Source organism: Athene noctua, chromosome 25 (assembly GCF_965140245.1).
Source record: "Athene noctua chromosome 25, bAthNoc1.hap1.1, whole genome shotgun sequence".
NCBI lineage: Eukaryota > Metazoa > Chordata > Aves > Strigiformes > Strigidae > Athene > Athene noctua.
Window position 1 is genome coordinate 5,698,476 of NC_134061.1, and position 17,440 is coordinate 5,715,915.

Here is a 17,440-nt window from a genome sequence, read left to right on the forward strand (position 1 = left end):
CCCATTGTCACGAGTCCTGTTCGACAGCCACCCAACGGCCCTCAAAGCTCGTCTGTTCTTTCTAGAGGAGTTGTGTGTCTCACCCCACCACGACAGGTTGACATACAGGACACATGGCTGTGTGGTGACAGCCAGGCCTTGTGCAGGCTCACAGGGCACAGCAACCACCTCCCAGGTGACTGTCCCAACCAGCAGGGTCACATCTGTCACCCTGCAGCCCTCTGCCTGTCTGTTCTCTGTACCTGGCCTCCTTCCACAGTCACAGAATCCCGGAATCATCCAGGTTGGAAAAGCCCTTGCCGCTCCTCCAGCCCAACCATGACCCTCACCCTGACCGCTCCCAACTCCACCAGATCCCTCAGCGCTGGCTCAGCCCGACTCTTCAACCCCCCCAGGGATCCCGGGGACTCCCCCCCTGCCCTGGGCAGCCCATTCCAACGCCCAACAGCCCCTTCTGCACAGAAATCCTTCCTCAGAGCCAGCCTGACCCTGCCCTGGGCAGCTTGAGGCCATTCCCTCGGGGCCTGGCGCTGGGGCCTTGGCTCCAGAGACTCATCCCCCCTCTCTGCCCCCTCCTGGCAGGGAGTTGCAGAGGGCCAGGAGGTCTCCCCTTTAGCCTCCTCTTCTCCAGACTGAACCCCCCCAGTTCCCCCAGCCGCTCCCCAGCAGACCTGTGCTCCAGACCCTGCCCCAGCTCCGTGTGGATGTGGGATGTGTGTGGGGTTAAGGACTCTGAACCTGCACTAGTCCAAGAGTAAAACCAACCTGGGGAGCTTCTTTCCCTGGGGACACCCTCTGTGCAGGCACCATCAGGAGAGCACAAAGGAGCTGTCGCTGGATTCACCCGTGACCGTAACACTGCACCAGACAGTGGCTGGCCTGGGAACACCATGGTGTGTGATGGCAAACCTGTCTCCCTGCGGGCTGCAGGGACAAAAGCCCTTCCCGTGTGCTGGAGGACCCCACCGCCTCGTGGCACTGACCTTCTCTGGTGCCATGCTGGGACACTTCCAATTGTACAGGTAATACTGCAGGTTCCCGTCCCCAATCCCAAACTTCAGCTTCTCCAGGAAGGTTTTGTTTTCCATGAGATCCAGTGCATTGAAGACGTCGAATCCTTTCTGCACAGGCAAGACACAAAGCCATCAGCTTCTCCTGCTTACGGGCTGGGGAATTCCTCCCTTCCGCGAGCTGCCTGCCCTCTCTCCTGCCCAGCTTTGCACACCTAGAAGACTGGATTGAGGCCACCAGAGAAGAACTTGACACTGGGACACCCACCCTCAGTGCACATGCTACTGACACATGGCAATGTTGTTTGCTGGAAGAAACGAGCAGACTCCTTGAGTCCAGCTCAGAGCTCACCAGAGGGTTCAGGCTACCCATACACCCCTCCACTGAGCAGCAGATCTGTCAGGATTTGGGTTTGTATGGCCCTGGGCACAAACCCTGCCCCAGGGCCAGCCCTCCCCATAAAATCAAGGGCAGACAGGCTACCTGGTGAGCTGCCCAGTGCCCCGTGAGCTGCCCTGTGAGCTGTGAGCTGCCCAGTGAGCTGCCCCGTGAGCTGCCCGAAGCCCCATGGTGCCACCCCAGCCCCGCCATTGCTCACCGACTTGGCGAGTATGAGAGCATCGCTCATGAGGTCGATGAGAGGCGTCTTGGTGTGAACGTTGTAGAAGGAGTAAGCAGCTTTCAGGCTCTTGTGAGTCGGGTGGTTCATGATGGTGGAGGGCAATGTGTAGAAGCTCAGGAAGTCTGTCACCTCCCCTGGGGCGCTCTGGAAGCCAGAAGTGACACCACCACATATCAGAGCCAGAATAAAGCCCGTCTGGAGCCTCAGAGGGGCTCTGCCAGTCTGAGTGATGCGTGGGCTCCCTGCGAGGAGACTCGGGGCAGCCCAGGATAGAGAGGCACCATTCTCCAGCCGCTCAAACCTCCCACCCTGGAAGAGCATCGCACTGCTGGGGGCAGCAACCTCCCTGATTGCTCCCACAGTTCACCACACACTCTTCCAGCGGCGGCAGAAGCCCAGGAAACCCCCCTCCAGTCTTGGTCCTGCTCCCTCACCTCCACCACAAAGGTGTCGATGATGTTCTCCTGAGGTAAGAACCAGTGCTCCACCTCCTCTCGGCTCATGACGGGTGTCAGGTGGAACTGCTTCAGGTACTCGGTCAAGAGCTTGTGCACTGCAGAAATATCTCTGTGCTCCATTGGCCGCAAGCCGGGAGTCTTGGGAGTCTACAGAAAGCGGGACAAATCATTTGAGTTGCTTGCATGGTGGCTTTTATCACCAAAGGGCTCTGCAATAAGTGGCATGGATATGCTCTCTGCTTACACCAGCCCATTTTCAGTTCCAGATCCCAGCACCCTCCCCCCAGCCATTTTCCCACCAGATGGATGGGTGCGATCGGCCATGACACCGATAGCAAAGACCACAGAGAAGCACAGCGGGTCCCAAAGCCCCACATGCCAGGTCAAGTCCTGCTGGAAGTGGCCTCCTTCCCACTAATGACACAAGATCTTTGCTTCCCTCCAGGTCTCTGCTCCCACTCGAAGCAGGGACAGGTGAGGAGACGTGCCCTAGGCACTGCAACAAACCACCTGATGTTATTTCCAGTTGGACTCAATTTCTAATCTAGGGTTGGGATTGCTCAGCAAAGCCCAGATCAAGCAGCACGGACTGCTTCTGGGTCTGGGTTTCTGCACAAAAATCGGTAGCTACAAAACAGCAGGTGGTACCTTTGCTGTGGTGGGAGGCAGGAGCCAGGAGCCATGTGCTGCTGCTCTCCAACCTAAACGAGCAGCTCTGACCCACAGAAGGGAGCCAGCAAGGTCGGGGAAGGTGGTGGTAGTTTTAATGCTTTGTTTGTCTTTTCTCACATATCCAGCTGGGGAACTTCCCCAGCAGGACAAGTGCTGTGACAGAACCGGTCACTGTGACTGAAGAATGAGGGACTAAGCCAAGTCAAGGTCACTCCAAGGCTGCGTTTGGACAGATGAAGGCTGTCATATCTGTGTTCTTGTTTTACCAGGAGGACAGGATATGACTCACCATAAATCAAAAGCTCACAGGGTCCTTTAGCTGTAAGAATTTGCCCTTAAAATGCAGGTACCCAGGTAAAAATAAATAAAGATTAAAGTGCAATGGCTTGATAGAGTCATTTACTACATGAAACAAACCCCAGTTCTCCAGGCAGAGGACTCAGCCTTGGCTGAGATGTTTGTGTCTCCAGCTCCCAGCCTCGCCCCTTGCTCAGCAAGGAGCAATTCGTGAGCTCTGCCTGCGCGGCTCACAGCCCCAGCTGGCACCCACCTCGGGCAACCGGTAAAGCTTCATGGTACGTTGCATAGTCATGTTCCTGCTCAGGTGGGAAAATTTGACCTCGATGAGTTTCCGAGGATTCAGGGACCGGTGCCAGTACCTGCAGAAACACACTCGCGGTGGGAGACTTGTTCTGGGGCAGCGGGACGGTCACACGGGCACGAGGTTCTTGTAGCTGCCATGAGAGGGCAAGCGAGAACATCACAACAGCCCACGAAGAGGCCAGCAGCTCCCACAGAGAAAAACAAGGGCGGCCTGAAGTGCTTGTGCTGCAGAAAGTCTCCTGTCTTGTGATGCATGAGCAGCTTAAGCAAAGCTACTGGACTTAATCCTGGAAGGATCGTGTGGGGAGGAGAAACCTGGGCTGGAACTTATCTCTCTTGCCCTGGGAAATCCCACACATGCTACACACCACAGAGGGGATGCCAGCAAGGGAAGGGTCTGCAGACCAAAATCTCTTCGAAGATGCACAGACACTCACCTGCAAGTCCCCACAGGCTTTGGCAGCACCACTCCCGCAGTGTAAACAGCCTGAAAGATTCCCTCCAGATGAACCCGCCGCGTGATCTCGCGGATCAGAACTGGAGCCACCCGTTTTGAGCGCAACTTTTTGTGGACACACAGGAAGTTTATCTCTACCATCTTCTTCTCTCTTGGGAAAGAAACAATGCAGAGCATGAGACCAGACTGTCCTGACCTGGGAGGATCGGTCCAACACCCTGGGCAATTTACTTCCAGCCCCTTCAAGAGAAAGAGGAGTCAAAGCCTCAGGGAAGGCCAAGGGGCAAGGGCTGGGTTTGGAGAACTCTCCTTTAAGCTATTACCCAAGGTTTTCCCAGGGAAAATGGGCTCCATCCAGCTCTGGAGGATTTCTGCAAGACAGAGCTCTAAGCTGACCTCACTCATTGAGGAAAACAGCCTTCACAGCTGCTACCTGCAAGATGTCCTTGCACAGAACTTCACTGCCCACATCAAATACCCCCCACCCTCTCCTCCAAGCAGCAAAACACCTCCACAGCTGAGCAGCACAGGTCTGGCTCAGTTGGTTGGGGAGGATAATGTAGCCAGACCTCCCCAGCGCTCCCAGGAAGCCCCACATGCCATCAGGCAGGACAAGAAATGCAGCTGAGCAGCACTCACGTGTCATAGATGTGGATAGTGGCTGGAATCGCGCTGATAAATCCAACCAGCTTCTTGCTGGAGACAACTCTGACTCCACAGTGCCACTGGGGCAACCAGCCCGGAGGACGCAGCGCCCTGGAACAGAGACACACTTCAGAAGTCATGTCCCATCAGAGGTTGCCAGTGTACCTGCTGCTGCCTCCCCACCCTGCCCTGGGACACCCCGTGTCCCGCTCCAGGCTGCCCAGCGCAGCTGCAGGTTTGCAGGCAGGAGGACGAGAGGGCGACAGTGATGTGACAAGGCAGGACTGCTGGGATCCAGGGAAACTCCTGCACTCCGTGGCCAAGGCCAGTTCTTACTAGTGACACAGGAGGAAATCCATGTTCCTCGATTCATGAACGCCCTGAGGAAACAGCAGCTCCACTGCAGCAGGTTTCCAAGTGTTATTGCTGGCAACATTACTTGGCAGCTGCCTTCATCCTACGGCTCCAGGGCACTGAGAAGTTCCTCAGCTACAGGAATTTTTTTCAAACACTCATGGGATCAAAACAAAGAGGAAAAAAAAACAGCTTTAGGCTCTCATATCTCAAAGAAGCCAGAGGCAGGCAGGGCTGGGCGAGACCTCTCTCGCAGTGTACCTGGGACACTGCACGGTGACAGATGGGGAAGGCAGATTTTGGAAAGAAGTGTGACAGGATAAGCAAAGGCAGCTGCAGCGCTGTCACTGAGATCAGGCTTGCCAGCATCCAACCCCCTCTGCTCCACGGCCATGGTGCCACTCACCACAGCAGGAACTCGGGAGAGTAATCGAACCGGAACATGTTGTCATCGTCCTCCACATAGTTCTCGTTCAGAAGTGTGTACAGCTCTTTCAGCTAAAGCAGGAGAGATCAAGCAGGTTAAGAATGTTATTCAGCCATCACACACCCCAGCTGCCCTCAGACAGGACCCTGAATACTTTTTTGTGTGGCCACAGCAATGGGCACCACGTGCAGCCATGTCCCAGCTACCAGCACATCCCCCTGCTCTGGGCTGCTGAACCGGTGTCACTGCGGGCAGGGTAAGCAGCAGGACACACAGGTAAGTCCTGCTGCCCTTGGTCATCTCCCAGGAAGGTGGGTCACAGTCTGGAGGGTCTTCCTAAGGGAAAACTCCTGGCTTCAGACAACCTTACATCCCCATGAAGAAACCAAGCCAACCTGGTCAACATGGGATGGGTGAAAGGTTACTGTGTGGTGGAGGATGTCAGACTCATCTAACTCCAAGAAGATGGCGTGACCACTGAGCTGGAAAGTTGCCTGGTGTGACGAAGGACATGTTCCCGTCCCCCAAACCACCTTTGGTAATCCAAGCACAGAACTGCCAACTGTGCAACAGAGGCACCCTCCCAACACGTGTGCCAAGCTGCTCGTACTCACCACGCCTCTATCCCCAAGGTCCAGGGCATCCCAGGTGAAGCCCTGGGGCAAGGTGTATGGCTCCTGACGGATATTGTCTTTATCCGGCTCAACAGGACCGTGGGTGTTCACCACTTCTCCTGTAAGAGAGATCGAGGACCCATGAAGATGTTCTCTACTGTTTGAGGCCAAGTCTCCACGACACCTCCATCTGGTGAGCAAGGTGCTCATGTTTCCCACCCCCAGACCCTGGAGCAGGCAGGAGGAATCGCCAGCTCACCCACCCAGTTTGGGACGTGCCACATGTTTTTGTGACACAGGGGTAGAGAATCAAAACTCCTTCCAGGGCAATGGTGGAGCCAATCAGGCAGCAGAGCGGAGGTGAGCAAACTGATCAGAGCTTCAGGGCCACAGATATGTCCTCCAGGTCCACACGTTGGGCCATACTGTTCCCCATCCCCGTGATCCCAGTCTCGGCCTGCACTTTCCCATGAGCTGCTCCATTGGATAGCGGCTCTCTCCCTGCCAGCTCTGGCCCCTGCCATTTGGCAAGCGTCAGGGTTTCCTTCCCACTGTGCTTATAGAAGTGCTGCAGTGAACAAGACAACTTTTGTTGAAAAAACACTGACTCCTGAAGTCCCTGATTCAGCCAAGAGATGTCAGTTCAGGCACTGGCTTTCTTGGGGATGTCAATGCAGTGGCATCACTTCAGTGCTGCCAAGAGAAGCAAGCTGTGCTAATTAGGAATTCCCTTAAAAGGGGATTGAATAGGTTTCCAGGCAATGGGGAGGTGAAGAAAACCCAGAGCAAGAACTGCCCCCATCACACCCACCCAGGGCACCTTCCAAAAATGCTCACCCTTGGCCGTCCTCTCTGTTTTGAGCAGGTGCTGAACTGCTCTGAAATCCAGCCCCCAAAATCCCACAGCACTTTTGTTACCCGACCCTAAATAGCCTCGTGAACGTAACGCTGTGTGCCAGAGCGTGCTCCTCAGCAAGGACCACGAGAGACACTGGGACCCAGTGAGCTGGCAGCCAGAGAACAGCCAGCAATTTGGTGTACTGAGGAGCGGGCTGATTTGTGCCTCTGCTTCTCCAGAAGGTACCTTCCACACTTCTGCAGGTTTACCCAAGCAGAAACAATGTTTGCCATGTCCAGGATCCTCTGGGAAAAAGGGCAAATGAAATGCAAGATCAGGCTTTGCTGTCTCACATAACCCTGTGCCATCTCACTATGATTTGCCCAGCACAAAGCTGAGACCATTGCTCCCAGAAGAGTCTGTGAGACCAAAAAAAGCCTCAGACTGGTGCTGACAACATGAAAAGAGAATCAAATACAGTGTTTGCAGCAAGGGGGGTCAGACACAACCCCATGAAGGAAATTACTGAAGAGCAGCCAATTTGAAGCCATGACAAGCTTTGGGTAAATCTAGAAACCATGGGCTTGGACTCATTCTCTAGTTCTCCTGAGCTCTGCATGGATTTTGCTGGGGGTCGCAGGGGTGGAGAGACTAAGCGAGGCCATCCCAGGCACCCTGGGAGCGCTGCAGGTTTGCTCCAATTAGCTCGGGAACGAGCACCTTGCAAGCACACAGCTCTGCAGCAGCACGCCCCTCTTCCTTTCAGACCTGCTCAGCTGCCAAGCGCTCCTGCCACGCTGAGAAACGCCTCGTTACCGACAGCAGATCACTTCTGACGCAGGCTGACAGCGTCAAGAGCAAATTGGAGAAAGGGCTGGAGCAAGGACTACAGCTGGGAAGCCCAGCCAGGCTGTTTGCAAGGGTAAGAGGGGATGAGGAGACAGCATTCCCCACCTTTAGACACGCATGGCAGCTTGGGGGTGCAGACGCTCGCGAGGTTTGTGCCTCCCCTCTCCCAGCTCTCCTGGCTCAGCCCCAGCACCTGCCCGTGCCAGAGGCTGACGAGAGCCCAGCAAACCAACGGCTCAGCACATGGACCTGCTTCCCTGAGCGGCTCCCATCACCAGCTGGCCCCATCTCACCCTGCATTACCTTCTCCACCAAGGCTCCCTTGCTGGGAAGCTTCAGCCCCCAGACAGTGGAGAGCGGGTTAGCTCCAAGTCCCCTAGGACTGGGCAAGAGGCAGGCTAGTGACAGCTGGCATGAAACTTGGGCACAGAGGGCTGGGGAAATTCAGTTCAAGGACTAAAGACTGAGATTAACGATGCCCAAACACAGGAAGCATCAAATTGGATGCCTGAAACACCTCCTCGTCCCTCTTGACCACCCAGCTGCCTGCACAGCTCCCCAGCAGCAGGGCTGGCTGCTCAGTCCCTGACACTGAGCAGTGGGCAAGTGTCATCAATGCCTCTGAAGCCCAGATAGGACAGCGGTGAGGGGCACCCAGAGAGCAGCTTCTCTGAGCAGCCTGGGGAGCACAAGGCTTCTCCCAAGGAGCACAAAAGGACAAGGAGCTCTACATACCAAGCTTGGGCACTGGCTGCGTGTCCCAGAACTGGTAGCTCCTCTTGCTGGCTTCCTCCATGGTTTTGGCAGGGCCCTGACCTACAGAGAAGAGCTCGATGGCTTTCTGAATCTCCTGGATCCTCTCAGCTGGTAAAGAGTTCACCTGAGGGCAGAAAAGGAGAGCGGAAAGACAAAATGAGTGAGCTGAGCCACCAGGTCTGTATTTCAGCTCCTTATTAGGGGAACCTGGAGCTGTCCCTGCCTTGGGGCACTGCCAGGAAGGCGAGAGAACACAGGAGACTCCCTTTGCAGCCTAGATCCTCTTCTAATCCTCTACAAGATGGATGAACTCTTTGACCAGCCATCTGCCACACACCTAGACCTGGTTTCTAGGCACTCCTAGGTCAAAGGGGATGGATGAGCTGCCTTAAAATGCTTTAAGCTTCAGTTAAGAGTGTGCTGCAAGCTCCAAGAGCAAACCTCCCTGCCTCACCTTGGCTAACACCCATGCAGAGACACCCTGGGTCAACCCACACCCAGCATTTGGGCTTTCTGCTGTGGCTTTTGTCTCACTGCTTCAGCCTCCTCCATCTAAGCTGGATCTGTATCTGCAAACTGCAGCTTCCAGAGCTGGGCACCAGGGACCAGGACAAGGCAGAGAGGCTGAGTCAAGATGAAGGATGCTTTCCTTCTCCTCCCCAGGCAGACCTTGGCAGGGTGGGCAGCTCTGTGCTGAATTCACAAACCCAGCCCCTCCCTGATGCCTAGTGAAGTTAGTCTGAAACACTCAAAGGCCCAATTTAATGCTCTGCACGGTCAGAAGGGCAAAATATTAGAAATATTTGGATGGAAATAGGGCATCAGACAGTAAACAGTCTCTGCTGATGTGCAGATCTGTGTGTGTGTCCCCTGCCACAGGACCAGAGGGGACAAGAGGGGTGACTGCCAGCACTGGGAGGGACAAAGCTTGAGTGCCCCATGCTCCTTCACGAAGCACCGGCTGCGAGTCAGGATCAGGCAAAGTCAGGAGGGATAAGACAGACCCTGCTCTGCCCCGGCTGCTGTTTTTATGTTAATCAAACAAAAAATCAACATCTGCTGTCACCCAAGAATATGAAAATGTTTTTGCTGTTCTGGCTGAGGGCAGGAGCGGAAGCTGGCAGGTGGCAGCGTGGCAATTCCCTGCCTGTGAGGAGGCAGCTGGTGTCTGGAAAGAATAACTCAGAGGCGCCAGTCTGACCCTTTCACCGCAGCGCAGGAACTGGCTGGGATGTCCAGCCAAGGCCCGCGTCCACCCTGGAGCACTCCACAAACACCTCCTGAAGCAACAGGAATTCCCATGCACAGAGCCAGGCTGGGAAACTACTCTAAACTTTAAGCTTTTTGACCAGCCAAGTTCCTAAAACCAGGATCAGGAGACTCTTTCCTTGCCCTAAGCTACATTGCAGAGGTTCAGGATGGGGCTGGCTGCTGCATGGGGCCGCAATGCCAGGAAGGGGTTGGTTACCTTCACCGGCTGATCCTGAGCCTGGTCGGGCTGATCTCCTCCTTTCTCTTTCTTCCGTTTGGGTTTCTTTTTCTTCTTTTTGGCTCCGCTGTCATTTGCTGGACTCAAGCCCCTAGAGAACAAAAGAAACATCATTGGAGCCTTGGGGTTTTATTCTGGAGAACATTTATAGGGTTTCTGAAGCTCTCTAAAGAAAATACAAGCTCCCTGCTCCGAGTCCAAGTCTCCAGGAGAGGGAATGCAAGGTGCACAGGGGGTGCTGCCATGCGTCCTCTCCCAGCAGTGAGCTCCCAAAAGGGAACCAGCACCAACCTGACCCCTCCTCCCGGGTTTGGCAGTGGTGGGGAGCGAGCCCCACACTGCAGATGACCACGTCTTTGCTGTCACATCACCCTGCTCGGCCCCATGTGCCCAAATCCACCCTGTGGAGCAGCAGTGCTGCCCAGCTTAGGGTTTTTCCTCCTCTCTGATCCAAAGGATGAACATGGGAGCAGCAAATGCTAGTCCAGCCTTGGAAATAAAGCACCACAGCAGGTCCACATGCCGCGGAGGGGCTGGAGCCAAGGACACTGCACCAACTGTCACCCCACCTGCAGAGGTGATGGTCTAGGGAGATGGGTGGATGTTATATTGGAAAATTATTATATTGTAATGCTGGAGCTGGAAAATAAAGATTGAGCAGCAAATCTCTTTGGGAGCACAGGGTGGGAAGCGCCTGCACCAGGGAATCACTCCTCCTTCCAGGGATGCAGGGCAGCCCTGGACATCCAGAGGATGATCACTCCAAAGCAGCCACAGGCGTGAAACCCCACACCAAGCCCCGTCTCTCTCACTGATGGGCAAATCTGGTAGCGACCTGACAACAAAACACAGGGGAAGTGCCTGCTCTGGGCTCGACGTATGTGCTCTCATCCCTGTGTGAGACATCCTGACGCAGGACAGGCAACATTACTGCTGCAGATCTGGGATGCCCCAAGCCAGGAGCCTCCCTGCCAATGGTCCCAAAACAAGGTTACAGCCTCTGAGAGAGTCATGGCTTAGGTGGAAATTCAACTCCAGAGACAGCTGGAGCAGTACCAAGTGGAAGAATGAGAGGGCAAAAGGGGGAACACCAGGCCAGGGGTGCTTTGCCAACTGCCAACACACAAGAGGAACCTTCTGCAAAGCAAGTTGGGAGGATGGCCCATACACCACCAGCATTGCTCAACTCTGCCCTGTCCCTGTCAGTGCTGTGAGTTTGTTTTGCAGTAAAACCACAGCATCTTTTCCTCTTCTGTTTTCACTGAGGTGGATAACCCACGTCTGGTTTGACAGGGAGAGGCCAGAGCGAGGAAAGCCATGGAGAATCCCAGGTGGGAGCTGCTCTTTGCATCAAGCAGCACATCCACAGCACGTACCACAGAGCCCACCACTGGCAGGCACCATCACCCACACCAGAGCAGGGCTGGCTGGAAACTGGTATGAGCTCTGTGGGACTGGGTCTGCCCCGGGGACACCCCACCAGTCTGGATGCTGTGGGACGTGCCCCTGCCCCCCTGGGCCCACGGACATAGAATCACAGAATCATTCAGGTTGGAAAAGCCCCTCGGGATCATCGAGTCCAACCCTCAGCCCGACTCTGCAAAGTTCTCCCCTACCCCACATCCCCCCACAGCTCATCCCAACGGCCCTTAAACCCCCCCAGGGATGGGGACTCCCCCCACACCCCGGGCAGCCTATTCCACTCTCTGACCACTCTCTCTGGGAAAAATTTTTTTCCTAATGTCCAGTCTGAACTTCCTCTGTTGCAGTTTAAAGCCATTCCCTCTTCTTTTGTCACCAACTACCTGTGAGAAGAGACCAGCACCAACCTCTCTACAGCTGTAGAGTGATGAGGTCTCCCCTCAGCCTCCTCCTCCTCACACTGAACACTCCCAGCTCCTTCAATGGCTCCTCATAGGATTTGTTCTCCAGACCCTTCACCAGCCTCATTGCCCTCCTCTGCACTCGTAGACATCTTCCTCTTCTTTCCCCAAATCTCAGCTCATGGATCCAAGACAGTATTTTTTTACTCTATGATATAGGGGCATCTTCTTCCCCCAAAACAATTCCTGCTTTCACAGCAGGGACAACCACATGGCTCTGATCTGCCCAGAGGCAGACAGCGAACCAAAAGCATCAGCAAGCCTGGAAACCCCCTGAGTACTGCTTGCTCCCAGACCAACTTAATGTCTTTACCAAACACAAGATAGCAGTGAAGAGGGTGGAGCAGGGAAAAGAAAGAAGAAACACGTTGGAAAATATGTTGGAGCAGCATCCAACTATTTATTTCAGCAAGGCCAGGAAAAGCAGAGAGTCAAGAGGGGAATAAAGTTTAAAAAAAATCCCTGGGTTGAGCAGCAATTGGGTTTTGAAACCAGGGAAAAGTGGATAGAGAAATGTTTTTCTGAGGGATGAAGCCAGGAGGGCTGGGTGTGGAGACGTCTGTGGACAGCGGGGCCTCTGATGCTCACGGCGCAGAAACCCAATGTGAGGGGCAGCTGTCGCCCTGCGGAGCAGAGACCTCTGGTGTGCAGGACATGGAGCAGCTGAGATGGGGAGGGCTTTCCTCCAGACAAAACCTCAACTGCAGCAGAGACTCTGCAGACAGCGTTTGCTGGGGAAAAAGATTCCCATCTATCAGCAGAGTCCCATGTGAAACACCAGGAAACAGAAAGCATCTGCTCATCAGCACAAGGAACAAGCAGGATGAGCTGCTCCACAAGAAGAGGCTCGATGAGAAGCCCCCCCTCTCCTCCAGAAGTGCATTAAGCACCTGCAGCAGAGCTGAGAGGAGCAGCCATGAAGCTGCAGCTCTGAGGGGACCAGCACCATGCAGCGCTGCTGAGCCGTCCCTGGGGGGGACATCTCACCTTCCACCACCAGGAAAGGGCTTTACCTCCACCTGGGGAGGGGAGACTGGAGCTCTGACATGACAGCAAAAGTAATTACAGCAAAGCGCTGCTGACACCGCTATTGATTCTGATGACAAATGCATGATGGGGTTTTTTTAACTCCTCATGGAGGAGCACGGGCAAGACCTGGCAGATCCCCAGCCAGCCAGGTCAGGCACACACCAAGGTCCTGGGATAAGCCAAACCATCCACCATGGAGCTGCAATAAACACAACTGATTTCTTACCAATTTTAACACCACAAACTGACAGCACAAGGTGGCTTTGTGAGCACATCCAAGGGCAGATGCTGGAAACTGCCCCTTCCAAAGGAGATGGACACGTTTTCCCAGGTCACCTCCACGTCAGGATGCTGCAGGTGTCAGATATGACAAACAAAATCCTCCCAGCCCCTGCATATGCAGTTGGCATCGCTTTGCTTCATAAATCAGAGCTGCCAACTCCCAGCTTGCCACTAATGAGTTCAGCCCAACCAATATCACTTCACCCCCACACTGGGCTCACAGGTAAAAGCACTGAGAAAAATCCTCCCTGATTTATGAGCAAAGCCATCGTGACCTGGAAAAAATCAGGGTGGCATAAGGTGAGATGAGGTTTTCATTCCCAGGTGCTGTGGCATGGGGAAGGGCTCTACTTCAGCCAGGATAAAAAACAACCTGACAGAGGAGTTGCCAGCATGTAGGAAAATGCTGAAAAACCCAAAGGTCCAACTCACTACACCTAAGGAAGCAACAATTATAAGTATTTTCTATTTAAAAGTCCATTTAGGAAAGCAAATATCTTCTTTATGCTCCAGTGTAGCTGCAATCCCTTGGAATCTCCTTAAATTAACGGCAACACCTCACCAGTGCCCTGGAAGAAGCCACCACCATCCAAAATCCCAGCTACCAGAGTCGATGCGACCCATGAAGCTGCGAGGGCTGAAGCCGGTTTCACCCCACAGGAAGGGTTAACCGCCAGGCCAGCTCCTGCGCGACAGCCCGCAGCCTTCCCAGCTAAATGCTTTATGCATTTTTCCTCCCCTATCTCCTTTCCAGCCTGAGCTGCTTTGAGAGATAAAGAGGGTGGAAGAGGGCGCGTTGGCTGTGCTATTCGAAACATCTTCCAATTACCCTCAGGATCACAATGGTCCGTTTTCTGACGAAGGAAAATGCTTTTCTCTTCTCCCGGGAAAGGCATCGTTGTCCGTCGCGGCCATTACCTATTGCTGCAATCCCCCTGCCCCGCTACCGGACAGCTCCTCGAGTGCGATGGAAAGGAACCAACACTAGAAATACCCATAACCTGAGCAATCTCAAAAACAGACTTTTGGAAGTACCTAAATAAACCAGATGGGCTTGTTCAAGGTGAGGCCCGCTCAGACTGACTGTCCTCCACCAGCTCAGCCCCCCTGGAGGCTGGGAAACACCAGATGTATCCAGTAACAAACCGGTGCTCAGCACCCACTTATCTATCACCTGGATCCACACACACTTCCACTGTATTCCCAGACCCGAGAGCTTTATTTTTGTGAGGTGAGGGAGGAAAGCACAAGGGAGGACAACTCCAGATGGGGCCGGCTCCCTTGGCTCCCAAAACCCAGTGGGAAGCTCTGGGTGGGCATGTGGGGGGATTTCGACAGCAGGGACTGGGAGTTATTTCCCACAGCGTATGTATTGCAGCAATCAAAAAGCGTTTTTTGTTACCCAAATCGAAACGTTGCACTTGGTCTCTCAGACTGTCTCACACCTAAGGCAGCACACAGTACCAAATGCTGCTGGTTCGTCCTCAAAACCCAGCTGGAAACACGGATTCAGACAGGGGGTTGTGTGGTTTGCACTTCCTCCACCACACAGCCTTGCTTCCTGGTCTGAAAGGTGCCAGATGAGACACAGTAGGCCCCTGCTCTGTATTTAGGTACTGGAAAATCCTTCTACCAAACCCGGGGTTAATCGGGCCCGGTACTTAGGCTCTAATCTCGTCAGGGGCCGGAGCGAGGAGGCTCTGCAGATGGCAGAGCCCAGGTCCCGAAGCACAGGTGCCATTACTGTGCTCCATGCGATACCTACAACTAGATGTGGCACGTCAGAGCACAGCGCCTGTCCCAGGAACGTGCTCCCACGGTGTAAGTGCAGGCAGCGATTGCCAAACCAGGCAGCTGCCCGCTGGCCCACCAAGAAGAGCCCCTTTGCTTTCCCCACACCCCATTCACCAACAACCCAATTTGTGCCACAGGATTCTCCACCCAAAACAGCTTCCCTGGGTGGTTTTGCCAATGACAGAGACATTTCACAGGGTGGGGACACTCGAATCCTTGGTCTCACCACCACCACTTGCTGCCCCTGAACCCACAAATGCCACCGGGCTATCAGCAGCTCTGGAGAGCAGAGCTCGTGCTGGTGTCCCGGCCTCTCCTCGGTCTTTTATCTACAAGGGGAATAAATCCTCTGCTGACACTGGAGGCATGACAGAAGCCCTCTCCACATAAAGGAAATCGCAACAAATACAAAAGTGGGATTTTTTCTTGGGGAAATCAACTTGGACGGCCGCAGTGGAGAGCGGAGCAGCCACTTCCCAGTGCTGACACTGGACTGAGGCGGAGGAAACTCAACTCCCCTTTCCTGTCCTTAAAAGGAAAGGAAGTATTGCTCTCCCTAAGTAACATTTTTATGTTTTAAATCTCAGAGCCAGGATCCAGCGACTCTCCAACATGAACTGGGCAGAGGCAGGACTCCAAGCAGCGCTCTGCAAACCCTGGCCGCTCAAAGCACTTCCCCTGCCTAATTTTGGGGGACAGTTCTGCTGGGGTAACCAGAAACACTCCCACATCCCAGTGTAAGGTGACGGTACAAAATCAAGGGAACCGATGTGCATCAGGAAAAAAACCACCACTTTTCCTACTGCTGGGTCTTTTCTCTCCTAGTTTGATCCCCCACTAGGTTTGCGGGGGGTGGTGCAGGAGGTTTGCCAGAGAGCCCCAAACCCTCCCTGGTTTGTGCTCATTATCGCTGTGCCCATCTTCCACACTTTTAATGTTATTTCCCAAGTGATCTGAACTCTCTATTTGTTCCTGGTCATTTCCCAGGTTGCCTGGTTATCCTGTTGCACTTCAACGCTCGCCCTAGTCAGGGCAGGTGACTTTTAGCTCCTCAGGGTTGCAGGAGATGCAATGCCCGCACTAGGATCTGAAGAGGCCTCAAGGACACACCTTTTCCTGGCAAAGGGCAGGCTGAACCCATGGGCTGGGAAATAACGGTGATTAAGCACCACATCTCCCGTCTGCTTTGCTCTGCTTTCCACAAACCTAATCATGTCAGAGGGAAAGAAAAGAAAAATCTCCCCAAGCACGGCTAAACCTATTAAAGTGAGACACGGTGCCACACCCAGGAGGCAAATAAAATATAAACAGGCATCTGTGCTGTCATAAAAAAACCCTCAGTGATATTTCTTGCATGACCTTTTATTCACTTCAATTACTGGACAGGCGGGATTGCCTACAGAGAGCTGCCGACGGACGGAGAAAAGCTCTTCAAGCCAACAGCCTTGCAGGGCTGGGAATGCAGGGTGAGGGGGAAGAGGAGCCCAGCGAGGCTCCGGTGTGTGAAGCACAAGGTGCAAAACCGCTGGAAACCTCTGGAAAGACACGACGTGGCACGAGCCACACGCTGACGTGCCCTACTGCATGCAAAGCCAGCGGGAACGAGGACAAAGCCTCTCCTGCAACCCACAGGCATGGCGAGGCAGCTCTGCGCCTTATTAATTAAGGCCGTGAGTAACGCGGGTACTACGTTAGGGACTTCAGAGCTTCCCCACCTAGACAGGGACCTGCCTCCCCGCGTGCGCTCGCTCCCAGCCCAACTGTGGCCATTTCAGCATCTCACACCTCTGGACGCCACTCTCCTCAAACCACAAGGCAGCGCCAGCTGAGCTTCACCAAACCCGGGGCCGTGTTTAGGGAAACAACGGGACGGGTGTGAGGAACCCCGGGCTTCTCCCAGGGCGCAGGGACGGCCACCGGAGGCCACAGGCTCTGGGGAGCAGGGTAAGGCGCCCAACCGAGCCACCGCCCCGGACGCCACCGCGGTGCCGGAGATGGCACAAGGACGGGGCTGGCGCTGGAGCACGGGGGGAACGCGGGGAGACACAGCGTAACACGGGGACAATAAAAGCTGCGGATCGGGCTCATTTCGGGGGGGGGAAAGGCCCTGGCGGCCCCTTTCTGGCGGCCCCGCACACACCGCGGAGGCCGCTCCCCATCCGCGCCACGGACGGGCCCGACCCCGCTCCGCTCCAGGACATGCTCCCACAACTGCCGAGAAAGGCAGCCAGCGGACCGCCCCCCGGCAGACTGACGGCCGGCTCGACCAATCGTCGCGCGGGGCGCCGCCTGCCGGCCAATCAGCGCGCACGCGGGGCGGGGCACCGCTCACTTCCCGGCCGCTGCCCTCCTCAATGGGCCCGGCCGCCGCCGCGACGGGCCGCCCCGGCCGCCGCTCACCCCCGGTTGGAGCCGCGCTCCGCCTCGTTCTCGCAGTCGCTGCAGTGCTCGTGGTCGTTCTCCTCCGCCGGCGGCCGCGGAGGCCTCGCCGGTGGCCGCCTCACTGCTGTCTCACTGTCGTCCGCCATCTTGAAACGGGGCCTCGGCGCCTGCCGCGCCCCCGCACCAAAGCGCGCCGCGATTGGGCGGCGGGCCGCGGGGCATGCCGGGACCGGTAGTCTGCGCGGGCAGGCGGGGGCCGGGCCGCGCCGCGGCCG

General features: G+C 55.2%; 1 protein-coding gene across 3 annotated transcripts in view; it reads right to left on the reverse strand.

The window, feature by feature from the left end:
• NMT1 (N-myristoyltransferase 1) overlaps positions 1 to 17,438 on the reverse strand; it is a 20,186-nt gene extending 2,748 nt beyond the window's left edge. Inside the window, exons 1-11 of one of the 3 annotated variants that reach the window (XR_012635159.1) lie at positions 17,184 to 17,341; positions 9,775 to 9,886; positions 8,286 to 8,430; positions 5,864 to 5,982; positions 5,229 to 5,320; positions 4,463 to 4,579; positions 3,804 to 3,974; positions 3,314 to 3,422; positions 2,068 to 2,238; positions 1,610 to 1,777; positions 984 to 1,121 (exon numbers count right to left, since the gene is read on the reverse strand). Coding sequence is in view for 2 of the 3 variants with exons in the window: in XM_074926524.1 (XP_074782625.1) it covers positions 984 to 1,121; positions 1,610 to 1,777; positions 2,068 to 2,238; positions 3,314 to 3,422; positions 3,804 to 3,974; positions 4,463 to 4,579; positions 5,229 to 5,320; positions 5,864 to 5,982; positions 8,286 to 8,430; positions 9,775 to 9,886; positions 17,184 to 17,311 (1,470 nt within the window). In the remaining variant the exon portion in view is untranslated. Of the gene's footprint in view, positions 1 to 983; positions 1,122 to 1,609; positions 1,778 to 2,067; positions 2,239 to 3,313; positions 3,423 to 3,803; positions 3,975 to 4,462; positions 4,580 to 5,228; positions 5,321 to 5,863; positions 5,983 to 8,285; positions 8,431 to 9,774; positions 9,887 to 17,183 lie in introns of all 3 variants that reach the window. The other 2 variants (XM_074926525.1, XM_074926524.1) reach the window with 2 other exon arrangements.
• Positions 17,439 to 17,440: the final 2 nt, after the last annotated feature.